Consider the following 17,446-nt stretch of genomic DNA (forward strand, 5'->3'; position numbering starts at 1 on the left):
AGGCAGTAAAGAAGAAGAACATTATGTGTAAACAAAACAGACTTAACTTTTGTAGGTTGGACTAATTACCAACTTTTCTGAATGGAAAAATGTCTTTTAATTTGGACGAAATTAGCAAATAGAGTGTGATAATATGTAGTAGAATAAGTTATTTACAAACAGAATGCTAACGGCCTATCCATTATTTGAAGGTAAAGATTTGATTGATATTGCTTGAACTAAGGTTATTTTCTTTTTCCAAGAGAAACCGGGCTATATTTGTTTAATTTTGTCATATTCTTAAAATAATATAGGCCACATATCACTGGAATATACAAAAAGAACTTAATTGCATATCAAACAAAGTTGGGTTTGGACACCCCAATGTAACAAAAAATAGGTTTAATTATAAAACAACATCATTCTGTTTCATTCCCTTGTAATAGGCAGCAAATCCTTTGACACTACCATTTATAGGCTAGAGCTTATTAGTTTAGACAAGATTGGTAGGCATCAGTTTTCTGCTTTTCATAGGTCTAAATAGCCTAGTAACATTTTCGTCTGTCTATCCTCAGAACTTGGTCAAACCGAACATGTGTCTTGTTTTTGTCTTTTTTCCAATGACACTTAATATAGGATTTTATTGTTCAGTAACAATGACTTTCTTAATTTATTCTGAAGTTCCTTTGACAAAGCTTCTCAGCCTCAAATCAATAAATGGTCTAATCTACTATGGTAGACCAAGATCTTTCAGAAAAGATTTGCGTTGTATTATTTTTTCAAGGTATTTGTTTATAATAGGAGTAGGTTGTTAACTCTACTCAATCTAAAACTCGGGGCAGATAAGTTAACTTCATCAATGTTCTTTGACAGGCTATTACTTCATTATTATCTTGACAGTCACTAGTTAATGATTACAATATTATTGCTCTCATTCAAAATATCGGTATCAATTTACAAAATCGTGACCATGGAAAGGTATGTTAATTTTTTTTTCCTGAAAACTACAATTTTCCCTGAAAACAATAGTGAAGAAAAAATTTGTCGGCAACGAAAATCAAAGGAGTTACGATTTTTTGAAATCCTCTGAAAACTCTGTTTTTGACAGTACCTCTGGCAATTTTACTGAAATAATGACGTTAATCCTGTCAACGATGCCTGCCCGCTGCGCAGTGCTGCGCACTGCTTGCTCTTTTAGAAAAAAATTAACTCGAGCTTGCAAAAGTCGAATCCCAGATCACGTGATGCCCCTGATCCTTAACCCTCCAAGTGTTGTTCGACAAAATTTTGTCGGTTATTTTCCATCCTTAATGCAATAATGGCCGAAATGCATCAATATAATACAATGATATACTTTCCCCCCAGTTTATATGCACCTGTGATAATAATACTTGGCTATAAATGCCCAACCGATGAAAAAAAGTCCATTTTTCATGGTCACGGTATTGTAAAATAAATACCAAAATATCTTGTATAGTGTTTACTAAAACAATCTAAAACCACTTTGAACAACTTTTTAAAATTATATACTTTCATTTCCAGGACGAAATTTTAGGTGGTCGCTAATCATTTATTGCTAAAAAATTATTAAAGTGTTATAATTTTGTTGTAACTAATTTAGTCCATCAATCTAGGGAACCAGGAGGTATCAGGGCTTCTGGGAGGGGGAGGATAACGAATTAAGGAGGGTTAGGTGTGAGAGGAGGGGATAACAGGGTAATAAGCATTCGTGAGATAATTTGAGCAGGAATATTAGGCCTAATAACTGCATTTGAAGGTAAGAGTTTTTGGTATGTTTTTCTGCTTCTCGTCATTTGGCCACATTACATCCAAAGTGAAGATTATTCATTGTTTTCATTTGTTATTTTGGTACTGCTTGCTATTTCAAACACCTTTGTGCATCACCCACTCATACCTGTAGAAGAATATTTTGATGTCGACTAGGACACATAAACACCAACCCGCCCCCATCTCAATCAGTTTAAGTTTGCAAATATTGGTTTTATTTATTGTTGACACAGTCTATCCAGCATCGCGGTTAGAGATGAAAAAGAAGGCATTCAAGGAATTGTTGACATTGCTTTTTTTGATTGGTTAGATTTGGTTGTGTAGTAATTTACAGAAGTAGTTGTTTATCTCCTTTTTGGTGCAAGTGAGTGATGTTTTTCTGTATATTCAATGCTTATGTTAATTTTGTGGGTGCACTTTGTAGTAACCTAAATACTACTTGTTACTGAGCTCAGAATGGATAGAAAAGATTTTGTATTCTTTTCTTTACGCAAATTAAAATTGTTGTTTATGCACTTCTACAGTAGGGACACTCTCTTGCTATATTGAGTAATATAGTTCTAAGGTGAGTGTTTAATATTTTAGCTGTCAAGTATTAGTGATCAGCCTTTTGGAATTTTATATTTTACAAATTGTTACTGTCTTGAATAATGTTTTTCGTTCATTGCCATCAGTGCAAGGCAACACACAAGATGCTGCTGTAGCCTGCAGTATAGCCCGTGCTGATGGCCAAAGGCAATATTATTATTATTATTTAGGCTGTTCATCTACTACTGCCTTTTATAAGATACACATTTTTTCAGTCATTCCAAAATTTAATTGTTTTCTGTTATTTTTTAAGTAGTTTTTAATATTTTCCTTTAGCAAAAACAAATATTATGAAGTGGCTATAGTAAAAATTTACCAATATCTTTAACAAAGTCATCAAGTTTGATGTAGGTATACATCCATTATTAAAAAAAGAAAATTACTAAAACTGTATAAATCCTAGCATATATAGAAATAGTAATTGATACACCCTAAATTATACATATTTTCTAAGATATTTCCAGTGCCATAGTAGAATATGCCACGTTGTCCTGATAAATAGAATAGAGTATATGTAAACTTGTAGGACTGAGAAACCTGTGACATGTTTCAAAAATGAAGACATGTCTCTTGCAATCTTCTTTCTAAATAAGATATTTCCAGTACCGTAGTTGAGTTTGACTTGTCACGATACATACATACTTAGGCCTGATAAATCCACTGTGGTCAAAATCATGTAGTGTCCCTGGTATAAGGAGAAAATCCTTAGGAAGGTTATGCAACACTTCAGTATTCATTTATAGTCCTGTTTTTCAGACTGTAGTAATCTCAAGGAAATTTTGGACCTCAGGAAATTTTGATGCTTAGCTTTCTTGAAGTTAATCACCAATATGAGGTCTGACCTGTGGTGATTAAACAAAGCACCACAAAAAAGATTTTTATCTATATTCACTAATTAAGCATTAATTTCTCATTAACCATCTTTTTACTTTAAGAACTGCAATTCAACATATTAATTCCCACAGGTAAAATGATTTTTCTTAATCTCATACCAATACCAGTTATTATGGTGATTTACTTGTGTGTTTACTAATGTAACATTGTTGGTGTGTGATTGGTTACTTGAATTAGTTTTAAAATGATGCAATTTAATGTTGTGTTCCAGAAATGTGAATGGAGCAGCTGACAATTTCTACACTTAACCAAAATGGAACGATACATTCTCAAAATCACACATGTTGTGAGACATGTTCTCAGAAGGAATGCTGTATTGAAAATCTGTTGTAAGTATCTATAGAGAGCGGTGATTAGCCTACATGTATAATACAAAACTATTCACACATTTTTAATGACAACTTGATTAGTTCTTTCATATGGGATGCTAAACATTTCACATACAGTACATGTTATGAAGATACACAATATAACTACACAAAGAAATATTAAACTCAAATTGACATGGATGGCTTTCTGGCTTTTAAATGCCAAAAGGTATGTATACTAACAAATTTTTTGTAATTTTTTAGCTATCCCTGTTCATGGCTATCCATACACTCAAATAACATTATATTTTGTATTTATTTATTGTGTTGTAATATTAATATTAATTAGATGTTCAGGTTTTAACAAACCTACTGACCTGAAAAGTTGGATTGACTACAGAAAATTATGTAACCTTACTTGTTTATAATTGAAAATTAATATTTCAGTAAATAATATATTTTATTTTTTTGCTATTACTGTTTAATATTCGTAACAATAATAAAAACTGTCAAGAAAAATGTTCAATTTATTTAATTAATCTAATTAAAAAATGTCAATGTGAAACTACAATTTAAACTAATAATAAAACATAGTAAACCTCCAACATTTAAAAGCATATCATTGAGTTAAAATATTATAACACTGTAATTTTTAATTTTTTGTAAAAGAACTCATGACATGAGTGTTTCCTGTAAAGAAGTGTTATGGGAAATGTCCTATTTAAAAGGTATAATTATAATACACATCCACATGTGTTTTTAAGTTTTTTTGTGTGAACTACTTTGCAAATACTTTTGAATATTTAAATCATGAAGTACAAAAAAGTGATTGTTTTCCTAATAACCACGGAAGTATATAAAAAAACTAAAAAGTATTTTGTTTTCCTAATAACCCCAGAAGTATATAAAAAAAACTAAAAAGTATTTGGATGTGTGTTAATTGTATCATTAAAATTAGGACTAAAATAAGGTTATAAAAGTGCACAAGAGTTAAAACTGTTCTTGTGGGACTACAATCAAGATGAATCCTGGTAAAACTGGCTCTTAAGTGAAATAAGAGCTTCATAAGTAAGTAATGTCATGAGCAATTGACCAGTTTCAATCAGCTCATGAACCATACCTTTAATAGCCATCCAATCCTGGACATATGACTGGGGCTAGTAACAAGGACCAGTGATATGAACAGAATTAACGAATATTGCTTTGAGTCCTGCCAGTGGTAGTACTAGGCCTGATTGTTGGATTTCACTGTAAACAGTTGTTCAAGTACTACTTGTTTGATCTTTTCTATACTTGTATCCTTCCTTACATTAATCATTACCATGATGTTTATTATAATTTTCAAACATTAATTTATTTGTTAATACTGTATACTGTACTTCCAAATTTACAATGAATTCTAGACAAAGGTTGATGTATTACACAATAATACTAGTTTTTAGTGTATAAATTGACTACAGATTATCATGTTTGATAGATTGTTGTATTTACACACTCAGTCACCTTAGATAGCTTCTTTATCAGTAGTCTGTTGTTCATATCAGACTGAGTGCATGAAGGCTCTTAATTAAGCAAGAAACTTGTGAGTTACTAGTTGTACTTGAATGAATTAATGACAAAAAATATTTAAAATATGCAATTATTGTTTGAGTGTAATATGTTTACTGTCAAGAGTCTTTGGATAGTCTTATTTTATGTAGTTAATTGCATTAGGATATATATATATATATATATATATATATATATATATATATATATATATTTATAAAACATACACGTTCCAAAACCTATCAACTATACGAGAAATGGATGTGATCGGTGTAAAAAACCATGATGTGGAACATGTAAAATTATGAGTTCTTCAAGAGTGTTCTTTATAATAGCAGTAATACTGGAATGACCTATCCTACAGTTGGCAATATCGTCTGCAATTCTGAAAATCTAATATACCAAATTACAAAAGATGAAAATTACAATAGATTAAAATTAAAGGACATGGAGCAAGCTCATCAAATCATGTTGAAGACAAAAAATCCACTTGATCTAAATTTAACATAAATTTTTAAATAATTTTTACAGATTCAAAATTTGTCAAAAGTTACAAGTTTTATTCCATCCTTTATAAAATCCAACTGTTCCAACAAGATTAAATTAGAAAAATTTCACATCAGCTGGACATCAAATGTTATGCAATGTGTTTACATTTATGTCTTCTTGATTCTTGTTTACATTTTATAGTTTTGTATTAATTTATACTTAAAACTTCTTGAAGACTTCTTGTATTATATCCTCCAAAATATAGGAGTGAAAAATGGTTCTTTTTTCCTTCTATTTAACACAGTGATTAGCAAGTAAGCCATTTGGCAGATATGAAAATCGACCATCGAAAGCCTGCTGGTAACTCTTCTTTATACTCTTTATATTCTGGTTTTCTTTCCCTAAAATGATTTCACAGTATAGCAGAAAACATTTTGATGAAAAAATGTAAATACTATTCTTATAAAATTGTTAACATAAATTGTCACATTATGTTTATTAGTGTACTTTTGTCTTTTGGTTTGACACCTCGAGGATTGAGTCCGAAGTTTCCTTTCTCTGGACTACCACCACCTATGCATAAAGATGTTTAAATTCTTGCAGTAAAAACTAGTTTTGACCTGTCAAATCTAGTATTTATTTCATATAAAAAATTAGCTAAAGAACACGGTAATTCTTTGAAGAATATCTATGATTTATTACTTACCAGTTAGAATAGTGAAGACCCTAAAACTGATATAAGTAACGTAATGAAATAACTACAAATTTTTATGGCAAACAAAACGGAACAACTCAAATGTAAACTTCTATGCATCTGTAAATGAAACATTGAATTAGGCAATGAAGTACCCACAAAACTGACGGTGGCTGGCAAATGAAGTGACTGGCTAACGGTTTTTCTTCGATGCATAAACAATGTCAAATCGATGGCCAGTTACTGTTTTGTGTAAAGGATTTGATGTTTGGCTGACATACTGTTTTTCACAGAAATTACAATCAAATTGTTAAAAAAGGCGTTTAGTGTCACAATTGACATTTCTTTTAATATGATGTACTTGGTTGGGTTATGTTACTTTTGAAAATTTTACTTATTGACATTATCTTACAGTTTTACAACAAGGCAAGGTTTACTACCAAGGACTGTGATTCCTTATTTACCTTTTTTATAAGATCAGTAGAGACCAACATCTGATTAATATTAGTTGGCTTTTTAAATACAAATCTTGGAGATTTGGAATACAAATCTTTAGTTTCCTGAGAAATTTGAAGTAGATTGAATGCTGTTCTTTGAGCAGCAAAATTGAGTTGATTTTGTGAAGTCCAGGATACAAAAGTTGGTAATGAATTTTGGATCATTTTGAGGAAATGCACTATTATTTTTGTTTATTGGTTGATTCAAATTTTGCTTGATAACTTTATCAGGGTATTCTAATTTTCTAAAACCACAAGTTAATTTGTTGATGTAATTGGTCTCATTGCTGGAATTTTTTTTCTATAAATAGGAAGACCTTACAGAATACTTTTTTCACAATAGTAGGATGACAACTGCTATAATTCAAATACTGCTTAGTATTTGTGTCTTTAAATGTATTTTGATTTTTAACAAACAATACTCTATAAAAACATCTACGTCCAAGAAAGTAAGAATTTAATGAGAAAATTTTTAAGTAAATTTGAGTATTGTAAAAGTGTTCAATTCATGTAGAAATTCTTGAAGGTGTTCTTCACCATGATTCCATAGAAAAGACACATCATCTATAAATCAAAATGGTATGTGGAAGCGTATCTCTTCTGTGAACGTTGTTTTTGAGTGATGTATGGTGAGCATCAAGTACAATGGTGCAAGGAATGCACAATCTAGCGTAAGTTAAAAATGTTATGTGCCTGATATTACTAGTTTTGTAAACAATAAAGCTCATTTTTTTAAATGTATGTCTTAAACTAGTCTCCCAGGTAAAGCCTTATTAGCAATGTCAGTTTTTTAACACGTTCAATGCGGTTGCGGTAGATCTACTGCACGGCTGCCTCGCGCCAGGCGCGCATGACGTAGATCTACTGCACAGCGCCATTGTTTTAGAAACCCAGTCAGTGTGCTCTCAGCACTCGTCGTGTATGGTTGTCCGTTTTGCCGCTCGTTGGGGATATACTTTTCCCGCGTTTTTGTGGTCGCCGTTCTCAGTTAGCGTTTTGTGGTTAGTTTTAGACTACTTCAAATTTTAAACCGTTTTTGTTGTGTGTTTAGTGTTATTCTTATAATACAATAGACATGGATTTGCCTCCTGGAACTAGTGGAATCCAGAATAGACGTCAGTTTGTGGCTAATAGTGATTCTGATTATGAAGACGACCCTGGTGTCCCTGGTTTATGCTCCGGACCTCGACGATGAACAATACGAGACTGATGAGTCAGAGAGGTCGAAGACCCAGACTATGACGTAAGACCCACCACAATGGGAGTCCTCAAACTATAGGTATGAAAGATGTACCGTTTACAAAAGAGGAAAAGTTTTTTAGTCCCTTTGCCTAATGAGATTACCCCAATCAATTTTTTCTTGTTGCTGGTGGATGTGATTTTTTTGGAGGGCATTGTGGCTACTACGAATAGATACGCGTTGGAGTTATTCTGTGGACCTACTACAACCCCAGGCTCACGAATCCATAAATGGAAAGACATTACCGTGGAGGATCTCAAATGTTTTATTGGCCTATTGCTGCACATGGGAATATTACAATTACCCCGAATACAAGACTATTGGAAAAACTTTGTAAGCTGTTTTCAACGTGCTTCCCCAAATTCATGGCCAGGGACAAATTCATGCTTATTTTGCGATGCATTAATTTTGAAAGGTTACCCTAACCCAAACAACAGAGCTTCTAAAGTAACAGTTTCTAATTGACTACTTCAACAATAAAATGGACTCAATTTATTATCCTCAAAAAAAGTTGTGCATTGACGAGGGAATGGTTTTATGGAGGGGACGTTGTACTTTAGGCAATATATAAAAGGGAAACGCCATAAGTACGGCATCAAACTGTACAGTTTGTGTGACCCCCATGGCCTAATACTTCGTTTTTTATGTATTGCGGAGTTGTTTTAGATGATTACGGTGGTAAGGGGCATGCAGCCAATGTTGTATTGAAGCTGATGCAAGGGAAACTCAATTGTGGCCACAGTTTATTTATGGATAATTATTATAATAGTTTTACTCTTGCCTCAAGCCTGCTCCGTAGGAATACATATTGCACTGGAACTCTTCGGGCTGGACAGAAAATACGTATCTCCTGAAGTCAAATCGGCAACCCTGAAAAAGGGTGAAACCATCGCCCGCTATGCCGAAAGTGTTGTTTGTCGCCAAATTTGGAAAGAACAAACGCGTTGTCTCTTACATATCCCACTGAATTTGAAAATGACATGGTGAATTCAATTAATCGAGGTGGTTTGGAGAGACTAAAACCACTACCAATTGTTCAATACAACCATGTTATGAAAGGCGTGGACCGCAGTGACCAAAATGATGTCATATTATCCTTGCGAAAGGAAAACACTGCGGTGGTATAAAAAGATTTTTGTCCACGTAATTCAGATGATGTTAGTGAATGCACACTATCTCTATAACGAAGTTCGCACATCAAGTGGAGAAAACAAAATGCCATTGTACGACTTCCGTCTGGAGGTTATTGACAAGCTACTCCCGACGTTCCCGAGCCTCCTCGACCTCTGAAAGCGCCGCCGCGTCCGCCCCATGTACCCTCACGGATTACAGAAAAAGTGGCTTGTGGAAAGAGAAGTAAACAAAAGAGGTGCAGAGTTTGCTATGCAAATGGCAGAAAGAAATACGTGATGTGGCAGTGTTTAGAATGTGATGGACAGCCTGGGTTGTGTGTCCCACATTGTTTTGACCAATTCCATGACTAAATGAAGCGTACCTTGGGGAGGATGGTTGGGTTGTAAAATAGTAGTTTTTAGTGTTTTTTTATCAATATATTTTTAGTTATACTAAGTGATTTGTTCCCAGTATTATTATAAACAATCGTTAGTGGTCTGTTTTTCAAAAACAATAAGGAAAAACGGTGCGCGCTTCTCGAAGAGAGACTGGCCCCAGGAGCGTGTGCGGTAGATCTACTGCACGTTTTCAAAATGGCGAAATTCGGCTCTTTTGGTGTTTGATGACCTTTCTGTACCAACCCGTGTCACAACAACTAAATTGGTAAGTGAATACTAATAAAAAAAAAAAATTAGCCTCTAGCAACATACATTACTTAATTTTTAGCAGCGAACGTGTTAAAGCCTTAGCAATCTAGGGTAAACATTTTTTGCTAAATTTAAATAACATATTCTATATGGCCCAAATAGTGTACCAACATGTATTGTATAAAGTAAAAATTAAGGAGTAGAACTGTGGTGGATTTGAAATTAAAAACAAAATTCTGTTAGGTTTTTAATCGTAAGTTGGGTTGTTATACCTCTTTATGCTATTGTCTTATCTACCTCAAAAGAAAAAAAAATTTGATACATTATTGACATGTGGAACTGCTGGGTATGTCAACTTTACTTGTTTCTTTGTTTTTCTTTTTAACTTCATCTTAAGTAATGTATGTAACTGTGTTATATATTCTGAGGAATTCTTCTAGTCCACTGAGATAACTCAATTTTGATCAATAATGGTTTTTATTTTGGAGTGTATACTATACTATCAACTGTGCTGTCGGACTCCTTCCTTTATACAGACATAATCTAAGCAGGAAGAATATTCATATAACTTTTTAAATGTATTTTCAATGTGCTCATATAAAAATCTTTGAATTGAATTTGAAGTGTGTCAAACTAAAAATTATGACTTGTAAAAAAGTTATTATTTCATATTTTTAACCCTTTTGATATCCCCTCATTTCAAACTCCACCAAAACTAGTGTGGCTGACAATCAAATTATTGGTTAGGATTAATTTCTCCATTGATTTCAAGGAAAATCAGGCTCTGTGCTTATACTATGCATATTGGCTCTTAAGATTCTGGTCTATTAAGCCTACTGTACATAATCTTTTAAGCTGAAGATATTCTGGACACTCCTTTTAGAGTAAAAAATAAATTTTCTCATTAATTTTAATATAGTAGTGACAAAAATGTAAAATAAAATTTTTTCAACAAAAAACATGTATTAAGAACATTAATGATAATATATTTCCAAAAGATTTAAAGTATTTAAAACAATTAAAAAAATGTTAAGAAAAAAATGATTTTATATTACATTAAACACATCATTACATTATTTTTTTATTTTGTTTTACATTGACATAATATAATAACATACATTTAACAAAAATCAACAATAAATTTACATTGTGAAGGAAATAGGCTTTTTCCGGTACTGATTTTTTTATAACTGATATTTGATTTGATTTTTTATCACTGAACAATGACAAATGTCCAGAAAAATTCTTTACAATCCTTCCATTGTCAAAAACAAACTTAAAACAAAGAAATTTACATTTTTAAGTCTAAAAATTATTTTTATACTTAAAAACATTGTAAACATTAAGTAAAGTTACATATTTTTATTTTGTAATTAATAAAAAATTGGATATTAACAAAATTAATATTTTTATAAAATTTGTTTTGATACAGAATTTTTGGTAAGTCATATTAAAAAACTCCCTAGTTTCATTAAAATCTAAATAGCACAATATAATTACAAGCAAAAGTGCAATTTTGAACCAAAGTTGCTGGAAGTATTTAATAACAAATGTATACTTAATGAATACAACTTGTAACTATCTTATAAAATTAATTACATCTTAAGAAAATGGTGCTATTTTTTTATAGTATTATTGAGGGGAAGTTGAGATCTTTCAGCCTTTCGAAAATGTTAAAACGAATAATATAGTGTTATTTTATATGAATTTATTTTTATATTTTTAAGGCTATATAGCATTAATAATTATAGCATTAATTTATACATATATAATAGTTTTAACTGGGCCTGTGACTAAAATTTGTAATGCTTTTATAATAATAATTTTGTGCTCCCAATTGTACAAATCCCAAATACATCAGTTAATCTGAAACACAACAATGTAATCTATAGTAATCCTCGTTATCATTATGTCTGCAAACTACATCTATTTGCTTAGGTGTTAAAAATTCTAGCATCGATCTTGCTGAACAGTCGTAATCTTAGTGTTTTCAAGTGTTTACTGTGTCTTTCACTGCTGGCGAGTCTCACTACAATCAGTTTCCAAACATTTACATTAATTATTTTAAATTAAATGTAATAATTATTTGGTAAGGTAAGTCTTAAAATTTGTAATAATAATAATTATCCTTGTTTATATAGAATGTTTATTTTTTATTTTATAACAATTTTGTTGCCTAGTAATAAATTATGCATTTGGGTAATTTTTTATTCGTTTAACTCATTACAGGTTTTGAATACCCTCATTTTTATTTCTTCCATCTATTTGTAAATTTATTAATTTGAGATAGTAATCATTTTAGACTTGATAGGGTTTTTAATAATCCTCTTACTGGAAGGAACATTGTTGTAAAGTAAATTGTACTAATTTAATATTGATTATCAGTACCCAACAATAATTATTAAAACATGTTGGCATTCCTTTTTTTGAAATTTGTATAATAACATATCTTTTTGATCAGGATAACAAGACAAATTCAACTATGGCAAAAGAAGTACCTCAATGAGCAGTAAATTAAAATGGCCATAATTATACACTTTTCGACATATTTTCTTGATTGGAGCAACAAGGTGAACTCAACCTTGGCGTCAAAAATATAACTAATTCGAACTACAAGTATTTCTACACGTGCAAGGCATAAAATAAGTACTGTTAGCAATTTTGCCTAACAACTGAAGCTATTAATCAAGAACACTGACATAAAGTTATACCTAAAATATGCCTATTTCCGTTTCTAAACTGATAATAATTCTATGTTATAAGATCACGGGTTGAACCATGTACAGACTCGGAGTTCACACTGCCACATTTGTCACTATTATGGGAGCAAAACTAAGAAAATATAATTTTATAATAAGAAAGGAAAGTAAAAATCCAGTCCTAACACTGTATTTGCTGTCTTTTGTGCCGTTTTATACTTGTTAATGATAATAGTAATAGTTAAAACTTATAGGTATTATAAAGACAGAAAAGATTAAATAGAAAGTAAACCTAAATATTAGTATTAAATTAGAATATTGTTCTAAAAATTGATGTCCTCATTAGTAAATAATTAATTTTTTAATAAAGAAGTAAATTTATTTTTGGATGAATGTAATTTTAACTGTTACAGCAATTTATTAAAATAATTGGGTCCAATATTGCTAAAAGAATGTCTAACAATTTATTAACTTTGGGAATGCTAAAAGTCTTTTGCACATATCTTCTACAACTATAAACTAAATTGAAATTTCATAAATCACCACATCTGTTATAAAATAACCTTAAAACTTTAGAGAATATAAGGTGTTGCAGTGGCAGAATTTTCAATTTATAGTAAAGGGAAATGAACTGATTCATTATTTTATCTAATATAATCTACAAAAAGTGATTTTGTAGAATTCTTAATGCATATGACATTTAAAAGTTCTGCACCAATACTGGATTGCATATTGCAGGCTAGTATGAATCAAACTAAAGTATAAGGCTTATAACAGTTTTTAATCACAAAAGTATTTTTAGGGAATAAAAGTTTCAAATACAAGACTTAATATGTAAAAGATAATGTAAATCTTTTACTTTATTATGTAAAAGGTTTATGTATCTTTCCCCAGTAAGCCTTTTATAAAAAAATAACACCAAGTTATTTGAAATTATCTACCTGTTCTATATAAAAACAATTAAAGTTTTTAACAGTACAACATTTATTGTTTTGCGGTAAGTCAACGGTTTGTTAAACTTAAATTCTTTAAAATCATAAATTTTGTTTAAATGTAAAATAATGAATTTTACATTTACCTTCATGTTATTATTTAACACCAGTTACTTAGATTTCTTAAATCCTCAATCATACTACTCCAGACACTCTGATAAGAGCTTGTAGGATAAAAAAAGCAATATTGTCTGCAAATGCGTTTACTTTCCCAAAAAATTGTCCTTGCAACAAGTCATTTATGAAAATTAGAAAAAGATTTGCAGACAAAACCACACCCTTGTGAGACTCCAGCATCTATAATTAGAGTTAAGCTTAATGGATTAAGTTTTACATGCCGCTTGTGGTTTGTAAGGAAACTTCTAAACCAATCCTGATCTGTTCCTCCAAAACCAATTGAATGTAGTTTATATAGAAGTATGATAGAAGTAATGATTTACCAGGTTAAAAGCTTTTAAAGTCTACAAACAAACCTGTGATTTTCTTTTTATTATTAAAACTATTATAGATTATATTTTAAACATCTAGAAAAGCTGGCAATAGATAAGAGGCTGATTGGTTGTAGATTGTGAAATTTTACTGATAATTATTTAAATATACATATTGATATAACTACACTTAATTTCAACTGTTCCGGAAAAACACCACTTTGAAAACTTAAATTAATAATTATAACACATACTTACAGAATACTTATAGAATGGGAAAAAATCTCTCACCCTATGCTCTTATCCAGAATGACATTAAAACCATTGAATAAAGAGGATTTGTTTATTTTTTAATCCGTTTATAATATAGAGAACCTCCACCTCTGTTGTGGGGGTAATAAAAAATGAATTTAACCTTTGCAGTATCAATGGTATATATATATATATATATATATATATATATATATATATATATATATATATATATATATATATATATATATATTATTATAGCTGTAAAGATTTTGTCTGAATTTCATAATATAATGTGAAGAAATAGCAATTTGATTGCTAATGAGAAATCATAGAGTCTGTTTCACAAACTTGATTTGCTAGTGAGGTGTAGATTTAAAATTTTATTTTATTTCTGTTTATCCTTTTAGATGTATGTTGGTGAGAATGAGGTGAATAATGTATAGTATGTGTTAGGGTGTCCTATATAATAGTCTTATTACGATCTAAGATCGACTAATGTTTTACTATTCAACAACTGTCTAGCTATAATATATGTAGTTAACATTTTCACTGTGGTTCTATAGTGAGTGATCTTGACTAGACGCACTATGACGTTTGCTGCACTCAATGTATCAGCACTTTAAGCATCAACATCCAATCTATTTGGATTTTTAGTGAGTCAAAAGTGCCAATGTTCAATCCACTGGACGATTTTAAAGTGTCATATTTTTCCTAACAAGCAATTTAATTAATTAAAAATCGTATTTATATCTTTCACAAGGTTAGTAAAATAATATTTGTCACTTTTTGGTGTAGTATTTTATAAGATGATAATTTTATTATTTGCACTTTGTGTGTAAATATTGGATATGTATGACTAGTTGAAGTTTTGTAACAGATCAGTATGATTCAAATTTAAATTTCAAATAGTTCGCAGCAAAATCAGTAAGTGGAAGTTGTCGTGTGTTATAAACACATGATTATTACATGTAAGACTAAATAATTAATAAAACACAAGGTAAATCAACTTAGCAAAAACGTAGCAACGAAGAAATGGATATTAAGAAATACATGGCCGATCTCCTTCAGTCCTCTAACAAAAGACATTAATAAAAACACGGATGATAAAATCAAAAACTGTTTTAGAATCCGTTAATTGGTCTATCGGCTGAGCTGAAAAACTTGCAGTGTAGTGTGACTGAGTTACAGAATTCTCACCAGAAGATGGAAGATCGCTGTGACGACCTCGAAACAACGAACAACAAATTGAAAGAGGAGGTGCGAGATTTACACCTTCAGCTGCAAGACATCGAGCAGCATTCACGCTCGGCCAACATAGAGATTATCGGGCTTCCAGGAACACACGGGGAAGATATATATTATTGCCTACAAAAGATCGCTCACGCCATTAATGTCCCCTTCAAGAGAGAAGACTTCTCTATTGCCCACCGGCTGCGCCTGTACTCTAAAAAGCATGTCCACCCGCCGATAATCGCGCAGTTCGTCTCTAGGAGAAGATGAGGGAAGAATGGTTGACGGCTGCAAGAAGAACGAGAAATTTAAACGCTTCTGACATTGACTCAGCGCTGAACAACAGCCCAGTGTTTATCAACGAACATTTAACTGCGCATAACAAGGCAATTCTCGGGCGAGCACGGAGACTACAGCGAGAGAAGAAGATTAGTTTTGCCGGTTTTCTTCAACGGGAAGATCCTTGTCAAGGTGGCTGAGGGTGCTGAGACCGAAACGAGTCACTGCGCTTGCTGATCTAGACAAATTTGATAAATGAACACTATTCCGGCACAAGGTACACTGTTTAATGTATTACTATAGTTTTATTGAAATAAGTCGATGAGAGAAAAAATTTTTGTCAACCGTTTTAGTTCATTAAATATATTTATTAATATGGCACACAAATAGGGATATTATTTTAGTTTTTTTATTTTTTCGATCAGCAGAAGTTTTAATTGTTTTCCACTATGAACAGTTATTATACCAATATTTTAATGAATTCTCAATGTTCAATTTTATTTTTATAAAGTGTATTTGACAGAAATACTGTACATAATGCATGTTTACATAATATACACATTAATACGTTAGTCTAAAGATATATATTACAGATTTTTTTTTACAAAAGCTTGAATTATGCAATCAATTACATTATTTCATTAAGTATTTTTTTCTTCCAATGTACATTTACGTTTTATTACAGATAAAGTAGTCAAGCAAACTTTCGTTATAAAATCTATGTTCTAGTTATACCTCATTATAAAATGTGGGTGTATATGTATGTGTATGTAGGCATATGTGTGTGCATCGGGATGTATTGTGTGTACGCGTATGTGTGTGCATGTGGATGTATGTGTGTAAGAGTGTATGCGCATATGTGTGTCAATTACATATATGTAAAGGAGGCTTAATTTTTTAATTTTATCGATAAGTATAATTTTTTGTTTTTGTTCTTAATGCATATCTATATAATGCATACGACAATCAATTGTGTTATAATAATGTGTGTGTGTGTGTGTGTGTGTGTGTGTGTGTGTGTGTGTGTGTGTGTGTGTGTGTGTGTGTGTGTGTGTGTGTGTGTGTGTGTGTGTGTGTGTGTGCGCGCGCGCGTGCGTGCGTGTTGTATTACATATTTCCCCTTTTGTCAGAAAATTATAAAGTTTGCACAGTTATTTAGTGTTGTTTCCTTCATTGTATAAAATCGTTTTTTTCGCAACAGAAGTAATCAAATCAGTTATCTTCATTTAATTTAAGTACAAATGTAATTATCTATCATGAAGTAGTTTGATAATAATATTATAAACATTGTTTAAGAATTTCCTGTATGTTGTTCTAGCCCTTAAATATCTATACAGTTGAATAATCATTTTTGGTCTAGTTTTTTAGTAAAATGAAATTATGTGCCTACCTAAATAGATGTGTTAGCACGCTAAGAACTTAATATACAAGGTGTTAGTTTAATTATACTTTTAATTTTAGAATTTTGTGCTATTTGTAACCTCACTACTATTTTATTGATCGCACATTCATATCATAACTGTTTATTATTATTATTATTATTTTTTTTTATATCTCTTAATTTTTTATTACGTATAATACTCTGTAAAGGTTAATGAGTCCTCAGCTGGGTGGGTGGTCTGTGCCGAGGGTCCTGCTCATGAATGGGGAAGATGACGACTGTTTAAATGTAAACCAATTGTTTAGAATTATATAATATACAACAAATTAGTAATTTTTTTCTTAGTCAGGAATGCTATGAAAGCCTAAAAATATTTCATTGTAATATCCGAAGTTAT

At 31.1% G+C, this 17,446-nt stretch overlaps 1 protein-coding gene across 4 annotated transcripts in view; it reads left to right on the top strand.

The window, feature by feature from the left end:
* Positions 1–17,446, top strand: part of LOC124357247 (beta-galactosidase-1-like protein 3) — a 25,114-nt gene continuing 7,668 nt past the window's right edge. The window contains exons 1-2 of one of the 4 annotated variants that reach the window (XM_046808801.1): positions 1–191; positions 3,461–3,578. In XM_046808801.1, the coding sequence (XP_046664757.1) occupies positions 3,503–3,578 (76 nt within the window). In that variant the 5' untranslated portion in view covers positions 1–191; positions 3,461–3,502. Of the gene's footprint in view, positions 192–1,737; positions 1,757–3,460; positions 3,579–5,792; positions 5,955–11,723; positions 11,880–17,446 lie in introns of those variants that run through there. The other 3 variants (XM_046808803.1, XM_046808804.1, XM_046808805.1) reach the window with 3 other exon arrangements.

This window comes from Homalodisca vitripennis, chromosome 3 (assembly GCF_021130785.1).
Source record: "Homalodisca vitripennis isolate AUS2020 chromosome 3, UT_GWSS_2.1, whole genome shotgun sequence".
NCBI lineage: Eukaryota > Metazoa > Arthropoda > Insecta > Hemiptera > Cicadellidae > Homalodisca > Homalodisca vitripennis.